The following is a 10747-nucleotide window of genomic DNA, read 5'->3' on the forward strand; positions in this document are numbered from 1 at the left end:
AACACTGTAAATATTGACTCATTATATATTTTTTTTTGCCAATAAAAGCCTTTAAAACTTATATGCTTATCATTGTTTTTCAGTATACCATAGAAACATGGAAAAATAATCTACAAATACTGAAGCAGTGAACTTTGCAAAACACAAATTTTGTCACTGCCAAAACTTTTGGCCATGACTGTTTTCCCGTTTCCTTACAGTCTAGATTTGCAGTTGTCAGCAGCAGCAGCTAAGTGTTTTTTGAAAAAATTCACCATCCTCTTCCATGTGTCCAGCTGAGCCTCTGAATGGGCCTTAGGTTCGCCGCCAAAGTAAACCACTTGGTTAGCGACAGCATGAAAATTAGCAAGACAAAACGGCATATAGGGAACCTCAATAAAGTGACCTGCTTTTTCATACCTCACCAGCTCGTAGTTATTCTTCCCGTGTGCTTTAAGTCTGTTGCATGCTAGTTTTGCGTAATAGGCACTTTGCCAATTCCTGTCAGCTTCTGACATTATAAACATGAAGTTACCTGAGGCACGTTCAATAGGAATAATGCTAGGAAGGCCTTCTTCTGACATTGGGTCATTCATAACATCCCCAATATCCACAAGGCCCAACGGTGTCATTTTTGCTCTCTTAACATCAAACATGAGGGGTGGAACACAAATGTCTTTGTAGTAGATGGGAACCAAAGTATTGGCATTGCATCCATTGATCCAAACAGTAGCCGATATACCAGGAAGGAATGTTGCCATCGACAAACCGAGATCTCCACTCTTTGATATGGACACTAGGCCAATTTTTTGATCTTTGACCTTTGGAAAAAAAATAATAATTATTTACACTGAACAAAATTATAAACGCAACACTTTTGTTTTTGCCCCCATTTTTCATGAGCTGAACTCAAAGATCTAAGACTTTTTCTATGTACACAAAAGGCCTATTTCTCTCAAATATTGTTCACAAATCTGTCTAAATCTGTGTTAGTGAGCACTTCTCCTTTGCCGAGATAATCAGCTCCATATATATATATATATATATATATATACATAAAAAAAACAAATTCCAAATATTAATAAAAATGATAATTTCATTGATAATAAAACAACACTGCTCTGGGATTATTATATACAGTATCTCCCATTGTAATTTTCACAATTTTATCTTGAAATCATAACAATCAGGAATAGCCTACATATGAATGGATGTACATACTAACCTCTGGTTGTTGCCGTAGAAAATCTATACCTTCTTCAAAGTACTCAAGGTGAAATTTGTCAGCTCTTTTGGGTAAATCTTGGTAACCCTGGAAAGCCAAGGCAAAAACAGCAAAGCCTCTCTTTGCCAACAGAGCTGCCCTCAACTCAAAAGGACCTCCTCTAAATACATATGTATCCAAAATCCCAGGAAATGGTCCTTTACCTGAAAAATCATAATATTACATCATTAACTTGATCAGCTTGACTGAAATAGTAAACAGAAGTGTAAAGAGTACCTGAAAACCACTGCGTAAAAGTACAGATACCTTAGAGTGAAAATAACTCCATTACAAGTTACAAGTCACCAATTCTAATACCACTTGAGTAAAAGTCTTTTATCTGATAAAAAGTATCTGATTTTAACAGTACTTAAGTACTGTTACTTAAGTACTGTAAGCAACTCATACTGAATATAGGCTCAAAGATGCACTAGTCCTCAACACCTAAGAGACCACCGAGTGAAAAACAAGAAACAGGTGATTTGAGAAGAGCCATCATATACTTATTTTCTCAAATCTAAACAAACTCAACACCTCAAAATTGTAATAAATCAAGGTCGTCACAACAGGCTCTTCAACGTCTCCAAACACTCACATCTCAGTTTAGCTGAAGTGCTCAAAAAGGGCATAAGTAAACCAATATCCTTCAAAAAAGTCTCTTCAATATAACAGATAAATAAAATATTGTTAAGTAAAATGATACATTCAAACTTAAAGCCTACTTGCACTGGATCTGCTGGTGTCGGCCTCATCACCGCAATGTTTCCCACACATAGACTTCACTTGGACGGCCGCCCAAGTATGAGTCAGAGAAACATTTTTGCTTTTATAATTTTTATCCTCTTACACTTTTTTTTTTTTATCCGCTCGAAATTATGAAACCGTTCGCGATCGATTAACTAGTGGAAAATCTCCCCTCGCCCTAGAGCTACAATTGTAATTTATAAATAATACAATTTAATTACAATTTAATTTTATATTTTATTAAAGGTCTATTTTGACCCCTATAATGGGTGTTTTTTTTTTTTTTTTTACTTCCTTAATATTTGAGGGAGGGTGCACACAATTAAATTCTGCTTAGGGCACCCATTTGGCCACAAGCGGCCCTGACCGTATTAGCCCGGTTCTGTCAATTCTGCACTGGCTCCCTATTGAACACTGTATACATTTTAAAATCTTGCTAATTACTTATAAAGCACTAAATGGTTTAGGTCCTCAGTACTTGAGCAAGCTCATATCACTATAGTCCTTCACATACACTGTGATCTCAAAACTCTGGCCATCTGATAATACCTAGAATATCAAAATCAACTGTGGGTGGCAGATCCTTTTCCTATTTAACGCCCAAACTCTGGAACAATCTACCTAGCATTTTTTGGGAGGCAGACACACTCTGTCAGTTTAAATCTAGATTAAAGACCCATCTCTTTAACCTGGCATATACACAACACACTATCACATTTCTATAATTCAAATCCGTTAAAGGATTGTTAGGCTGCATTAATTAGATCAACCGGAACAGTGAACACTTCCCATAACACCCGATGTACTCGTTACACTGTAAGAAGAATGGCATCTATGCCAATTTTAGTCGGTTTCATTCTTATTCCAAGGTCACCGTAGCCACCCAGATTAAGTCCATATTTAGACCATATGATGGATCAGCACCTAGAGACGACATCTACCGCCCTGAATGTCAGCGGAGAGCATGTCAACTAGATGGGCCCCAGAGACAGATCCCCTGCGAAGACCTTGTTAACTAGACGGTCATTAGGACAAGACCATGGGAACCAGACAAGTCCTCTGCGCAATCTGACCTGTGTTGCAGCCTGGAATTAAATCATGCCATGCTGCTCTGGCCAGAGGAGAACTGGCCCCCTGACTAAGCCTGGTTTCTCCCAAGGTTTTTTCTCCATTTCTGTCACAGATGGACTTTTGGTTCCTTGCCACTGTCGCCTTTGGCTTGCTTAGTTTGCTTAGCTTGCTTGACTGATTGCAGAGACACTATTGGAAGAGAACTGAACTGGATGATGACATCACTGAATCAATAATGAACTGACTTTAACTGAAAAATTGACCATTTGTTATTGTCCTCTTGCATTATTGACAAACTATTTCCTGTTTGACACTGTATAGCTGCTTTGACACAACCAGTTCCCTTTCGAGAGGGTCTCTCGAAGTTGCATACAGCTTAAGCTGATCGCATTGGGGAAACACCTTTCTCCTCAAATACTGAAGCCTTATTCGCTTAACGCCATTGAATTGCAATGGCCAATTGCGCTCGAGCACGCAAAAAGGGTGGCGGGAAATCGCCCTATATAAGCGGCGCCGAGTGGAATTTCATCACAATCTTTCTCCTTCATCATAATGCTTAGGTCTTCGCCATTGATTCATCGCCAAAGAGGATTGTGGAATTTGCTTTGCTAATCCCTTAAGCGTTCCGGTGGAGTATGGATTGAAGATATCATTTATGTTTACCCGATCTGCGTGGGACCCATCGGGATCTCCGACGGACTCGAACTTTGCGTCTTCTGCCTGGCCGCTCCCACACAGAAGCCGCCACTGAGGGCCCTAACTGCCCGCATTGTGATGCTAAAAAAGTGAGCGTCAGAATTCTCCGGGATCGGTTAGCCTTCGCACAGCCGCCCCCTCAACCGCTCTCTTCAAGCAGGAAGAAGCACCGAAATCACACCTATTTGGAGTACGAATTATTAAGTGGCGAGTTCACGCTGGCTCAGAGCCCATATGCTTTCCGCCCTGCCGATCCATCCATGAGTTTGAGGACTTCCCGCCCTCGGATAGCGCTCGTCATAAGCGTCGCTTACCTAAATAAAGAAACAAACTTGGCTCTCACGCTCCACTCATGGCAGTGGAGCTATAAGCTGAACGTGAGGTTTGCAGCAAAGGGCTCATATGCTGACACAGGTCCCACTGACCCCCTATGCTCTGAACGTGCTTACGATACAAACAGCACCCCGCCTCAGAGGCGTTCTGGATTGTGCAAAGCACAACATATCCCAGCCAAGGCGCTTCAGCTGCTCACATAACATCAGTGCCCCGCTTCAGCGCGGTACTTTGCCTGCTAGATCGCAGATTGCTCCGATCGCTTACTTAATCATATAAACAGCTCCCCCGACCCAGCGGTGAGCTGTCGCGTACAAAGCATCCGGGCAGGCAGTTTCAGCCTTCACAAGGTTATGACGTATCACCGTATAAAGACCAGCTAAGCGGTTGTTTTCAGTAGCGCAGTGTAGTGCTTGTCTATACTAACTGCTGTAAATTCTAGTGCTCTCACTGGCTTCCTATGATATGCACCGGTGCTGTGCTGCTGTATTCATCAGGACATGTATTGCCGTTTACACTCTACACTGCCACTGCTCGTTGCCTTCTATGATACGCACCGGCAGTGCTGCTGTCTTTCGTACCTGTTTAAGTGCTGTTTACACTGACAGCTATTTATACAACACTGGCGCCCTTGATAAGCACCGACTGTGCCGCTGTCTGTCATACAGACAGCAGTGTTGCTTACAGTAACAGCTATATACTAGTCGGCGCTGCCGGCGTGTGTTGCTTTTATATGATTTTCACTGGCTGTGCCGCTGTCTTTCATACTAGTGTTGCTTACACTAACAGATATATATACAGGTACATCTCAAAAAATTAAAATATCATGAAAAAGGTCAATATTTTTTGTCACTCATTTCAGAAAGTGAAACCCATATATTACATAGATTCATTACACATAGAGTGAAATATTTCAAGCCTTTATTTTCCAACAATGCAGATGACCTGAAGGCCGCTATCAAATCAACCTGGGCTTCCATTATACCTGAGCAGTGCCACAGGCTGATTGCCTCCATGCCACGCCGCATTGATGCAGTAATTCATGCAAAAGGAGGCCCAACCAAGTATTGAGTGCATAGAAATGAACATACTTTTCAGAAGCCTGACATTTCTGTTTAAAATATCCTTTTTTTATTGATCTTATGTAATATTCTAATTTTCTGAGACACTGAATTTTGGGTTTTCATTATCTGTAAGCCATAATCATCAAAATTTCAAGAAATAAAGGCTTGAAATATTTCACTCTATGTGTAATGAATCTATATAATATATGGGTTTCACTTTCTGAAATGAGTGACAAAAAATATTGACCTTTTTCATGATATTCTAATTTTTTGAGATGTACCTGTATATATAGCGCTGCCGCTGTGCGTTGCCTTTTATGATATTCACCGGCTGTGCCACTGTTTCATACAGGTATGTAGTGTAGCTTGCACTGGCCACTATATATGCTGGCGCTGCCGCCGTGCGTTGCTTTTATATGATTTTCACCGGCTGTGCCGCTGTCTTTCATACTAGTGTACTTGTTCATACTAGTGTTGCTTACACTAGTATGAAACTACACTTTAGCTATATACATGGCACTGAAGCCGTGCGTTGCTTTTTATGATAAGCACTGGCTGAGCCGCTGTCTTTCATGCAGATGTATAGTGTCGCTTCACTGACCGCTATATATGCTGACGCTGCCATCGTGCGGTGCGCCCTTCTTTGATAAGCACCGGCTCTGCCGCTGCCATGCAGGTAGTGTTGCTACTGTTATATTTGCCGGAACCGGCGGTGCCGCAGCGCGTTAACCTTCTATGACTTCTATGACTAGCACCGGCTGTGCCGCTGTCTTTCATACAGATTGCTGTTGTTGCTTACACTGGCCACTATGTAGGTCACTGACTGCTATATATGCTGGTGGTGCAGCAGTGCGTTACCCTTCTATGATAAACACCGGCTGTGCCGCTGTCTTCCAAAAACTGACCGCTATATGCTGGCGCTGCCACCATGCATTGCCTTTCTGTGATGAGCGCCGGCTGTGCCACTCTCTTCATACAGATGTGTAATGTTGCTTATACTGACCGCTATATGGACTGGCGTTACAGCTAGCATAGCTCTGTGTGACTGCATGTAAATCTAGCCCAGCTTCAGACTCTTGCATAGAGCCTGAGCCAGCTGCGAAAGAACTCGTGGCCGAAATGCCATCCGTTCCCGGTGTTAAACGTGCCACAGAGCGTTATAGTCGGATTGACAATAAAGTCTTAGCGCTATTTTACTCTTCTCTCGGTTTCACTTCCTATTGCGGGCACTATCACTGGTTGTCTTTGTGCTGGTTGTTCCACTGTGCAGTGCGACAAGCTGGAAGACAGAATACAGGAGATACTACTTTGTTGGCTATCAGAATTCTTTTTTTCTCTCTCTCAAAAAAGTGCTCTCCCTTAAGACAGCGCTATTGCTTATGCTTGCTTCTGTTAAGCTAGTGGATGATATGCAAGCTCTCTCTGTCAGCGAGTCATGTATGGTTTTCAGACCTAATGACTGTAAGTTGTGCTTAAACCGAGAAAGGGCTACATATCCAAGGTGCTCTCAACGCCGTTCAGAGCCCAGGTGATATGTCTTTCGGCTTTTACTCCGAGCGAGTGCGTGGCGGGGGAGAGCCCTGCCCACAGCCTCTTTGCCCTGTGCGCACTTTCAGTGTTTGAAAAAAAAAGAAAAAACAAACTACTGGTGTGCAAGCCGACTATACGAGAGCCATCCATGCCTCATCTTGGTCTAACGGGATATCTATTCGCAGAATAAAATTGCCACGTTCTTAAACAATGGCTTCCCGGGTCCTTTCGGTTCAAGTCTGCTCGCTCAAGGTAGGCCAGTTTACTGCTTCTTGAGTTAAGTCGCTGCTACGTTTTATGATTCATGTCACTGCTTGTGCACTGTGCCGGTGGGATGGCTGGGAGGCCGCCACTCACACACTCTATATTGCGGCAGCCTGATTGTTCCCATAGTGCGCGTCTAAAATTAAGGTTTAATTTAAGGAATAACTGAAGACGGGCCATTGAATTATATTATAAAATAATGATCCGAGGTGGTGATGCGGCCACGACGCAAAGCGTAAGACTAATGCAGTTATGAGAGCGAGATTAAGCATGTGTGAATTACCTGAGTCTGTGCATCAGCAGCGTCCCTACTAATAGCGAAACCAGTGTTTCCCACAGACTTACACTCTATGTGTGGCGGCACTTCCCCTGGGGGAAATATATATGTATATAATGTATGTAAATATAAAACAGCAGACGGGCTTATTGAAACTGCAAATTTATTCTCTGCCAGCAGGAGGCGCTTTTGGAGCGGCAGAAATAGCGGTTTCCCTGGTAACAGCTGTAATCAAAGCAGCACATAAACGCTGCTTTATCAGGCAATATAGGAAAGATTAAATGAAAATGACATCAAAACTTTTCTGAAGACAATCGGTTCCCTTCAAAAAATATACATTTATATAAAACACCCGTGCCGCGTTTTGATTTTGGAACGTGCAGATAGGGCTGTGACGGTCGCCGTGAAAACCGCGTCACTGCGGTGGTCGCTTGCCACCGCGGTTTTCTACTGCCACCAGCGGTAGTGCACGTGATGTCACGCACTCTATAACAAGCATAATACGAAGTTTACGAAGTGTAATAACAGTAATAACAGTAGCGGAACAGTGAACCGTGTCTACACCGGACGCGACACCACCGCGTCGCAACAGGTTGAGTCTGTCTAGTGTTTACACAGGACATTTGAACTCTGTGTCAGTACCTCATAAATAGAACGAGGCAGTTTACTGTCTTGTCGTGTCGCATCCAGTGTAGCATCACTGATTATAATGAGTTTTATAGTATTTTGACGCGCCGCGTCCTGTAGACAGGGTGTATTTACCTTTCTTATTTAGGCTACTTTCTTGTTTAACTGTATTATTTCTTTGATATTTATTTTAGTGTTTTGCAGGCTGCGGATTCACTGACTGAAGTGCTAAAATAAACACGAGCTGATGAGTTAAATCGGGTGTGTTATGCAGAAGGCAAAAATGCAGAGGCAGATGACATAATTGGAGAGACAGTTAAAGTTAAAGTGGGGCAGACGCTAAGCCTTAAGTTAATAATTTTGTCACTAAAATATCTCAAGAAGCTTTCACAGAGAGCATCAGAGGCAACAGGCAAGGTGTTAACTGAAGGATTTGTAACAGATTGAATAACTGAAAAAAAAACCTTAGGTTTAGAATTAGTTTCAATTAAATTAGAAAAGTATACAGCTTTCGCAGACTTAGCTGTAGTCTGGTAAGATGTAAGAGAGTCTCTGAACATTTGAAGAGAGATATGCAGCCTGTCCTTTTTCCATTTACGTTCTGCCTTTCTGCAGTTTTGTCTTAGGAGACGGGTATCAGAGTTTTGCCACAGTACAGATTTTGGTTTTTGCTTGTGAGGCTTAAGGGGGGCAGTTGCATTTGCTACCTTAAGCCAGGCAGAATTCACGAGGCTAAGATGTTGATCAGCATCCAAGTCAGATAATGGTTGATCCAAGTGCAACTGTGAGCAACATTCAGCAAAGCACAAGTTGAAATTTGTGCTAAACTGTGGAGAGTAGAAACGAGAAAGATTTACAGGTGTATTAGAAAAATGAGAGAGATCTGGAAGAGACAGTGAGAATAATATAGGCTTATGTCAGAGGAGCAGGGGAAGAGGAAAAATTACCCAACTTCACAAAAAACTTTCTGTCAGACAGGTATGACTGAAACCATTTCAGAACGTTTGCTTTTAGACCTACCCAAGACTCTAATCTAGATAATAGTGAGGAGTGGTCTATGGTATCAAAAGCAGCCGATAGATCTAAAAGAATAAGAACCACCGAGTCTGCGGAATCAGTAGAGAGGTAAATATCATTTAACACTCTCAAAAGGGTGGTCGCTATCGCTAGAACAGAATGAAGGTTTAAGCTTGTCAATCACTTGCTTCAATTCCTGGAGGTTGATAGGTTCAAAAACATCCAAAAATGCAGAGGCAGATGACATAATTGGAGAGACAGTTAAAGTTAAAGTGGGGCAGACGCTAAGCCTTAAGTTAATAATTTTGTCACTAAAATATCTCAAGAAGCTTTCACAGAGAGCATCAGAGGCAACAGGCAAGGTGTTAACTGAAGGATTTGTAACAGATTGAATAACTGAAAAAAAAACCTTAGGTTTAGAATTAGTTTCAATTAAATTAGAAAAGTATACAGCTTTCGCAGACTTAGCTGTAGTCTGGTAAGATGTAAGAGAGTCTCTGAACATTTGAAGAGAGATATGCAGCCTGTCCTTTTTCCATTTACGTTCTGCCTTTCTGCAGCTTTGTCTTAGGAGACGGGTATCACGAGAGAAAGACTCAATAGATGAGTGAGACAGTGCTGGGCTGCTCCAGGACAGTTTTGAAAACCATTTCAGAGACATGTTCTTAAATGTGACTGTGACTCATATAAAATATATTACATGCATGCATTTTAAGGCAGCTTTAATCGCCTTTTTGGTAACTTCATGACTTAACTGACCACGGCATTGCATTAATCGCCTGCGTTAACGCGCTAATTTTGACACCACTAAAATATATATATATATATATATATATAATTAATATTAATTATATACAGCCTATATATATATATATATATATATATACATATATTTATATCAACACCGCGCCACTGGCGGTGGTAAAAATCTGCCACTGTCACAGCCCTACGTGCAGAGCTCATGTTTATTCAACAGTCAAGCCTTTTTAGAAAATAATTTGTGGCGGTCAGTGTTGATATTGTAGCAGGCCACAAATAAATCAATGTATGGGAAACCCTGTGAAACTGTAAATTAATCTGCTTCAATAACAGCGCCAATATTACCTCCTAAGTGAGAAATGTCAGCCTTTAACTTGCTAAAATATTTTACTGGTGAAATCGTCAGAGCAGTGCTGACAACACGTTTCTGTGCGCATTAATGTTTATGTGGAAAGAGAATGTGTGCTTTCCCTTCATAATAAAATAATTTTGTGGCAAAAATATGGAAATAATTTGTCATTTTAATCCTATTGTTTAATATATTTATTTGCTTGGTCATTGTCTTTGTGGGTTTTAGTTATTTTCCTGTTGTATACCCTTTTGAAATAACTGAAATCATTTAGCGAAGTGACGACATGTACTAACACCATGTTGAAGTAGAATGTCTGATGAGATGACCACATGGAGCAAGTCCTCTTCCTTCGTTACAACAGAAAGTTTTGCCCAAAGCTATAGGTTTTAACTGAATGAACAGTTTGAATGGACATTTAGTGTTTCATTAGATATGCCAAATGCTTCGAACAGACACCAATACTTCACAGGATTAAATTTTGCAGTAATTTTGAATCGTACAGTATTTTTATCATTGCTTAATGTTATCATAATTCAGTGCTAGGGATGTAACGGTATGAAAATTTCTTATCACGGTTATAGTGACCAAAATGATCACGGTTATCCGTTTTATCACGGTATTGTTAAAATGTGCTGGAGATGTTCAAAAAGTACTATGGAAAGCTGAATTAGAGCCGTTTCCTGTAAACTCCGTGGACAAAGCAGTATTGCAATTAAGAACACTTCCTTTAGGTATTACAGAGCGAAGATGAAAACAAAATGCCCCATAGA

General features: G+C 41.1%; 1 protein-coding gene and 1 long non-coding RNA gene across 2 annotated transcripts in view; both read right to left on the minus strand.

The window, feature by feature from the left end:
• Positions 1–175: 175 nt before the first annotated feature.
• Positions 176–10747, minus strand: part of acot20 (acyl-CoA thioesterase 20) — a 12182-nt gene continuing 1610 nt past the window's right edge. Inside the window, exons 2-3 of the mRNA XM_016460028.1 lie at positions 1205–1407; positions 176–800 (exon numbers count right to left, since the gene is read on the minus strand). Of these exons, the coding sequence (XP_016315514.1) occupies positions 195–800; positions 1205–1407 (809 nt within the window). The 3' untranslated portion in view covers positions 176–194. The remainder of the gene's footprint in view (positions 801–1204; positions 1408–10747) is intronic.
• LOC107668226 (uncharacterized) lies at positions 3357–4879 on the minus strand. Its single transcript, XR_001631873.1, has 3 exons — positions 4218–4879; positions 3899–3900; positions 3357–3858 (listed from the first exon to the last, which is right to left on the minus strand). It is a non-coding gene; the product is annotated as an uncharacterized LOC107668226 (long non-coding RNA).

This window comes from Sinocyclocheilus anshuiensis, unplaced genomic scaffold (genome assembly GCF_001515605.1).
Source record: "Sinocyclocheilus anshuiensis isolate Anshui unplaced genomic scaffold, SAMN03320099.WGS_v1.1 scaffold1341, whole genome shotgun sequence".
Lineage (NCBI taxonomy): Eukaryota > Metazoa > Chordata > Actinopteri > Cypriniformes > Cyprinidae > Sinocyclocheilus > Sinocyclocheilus anshuiensis.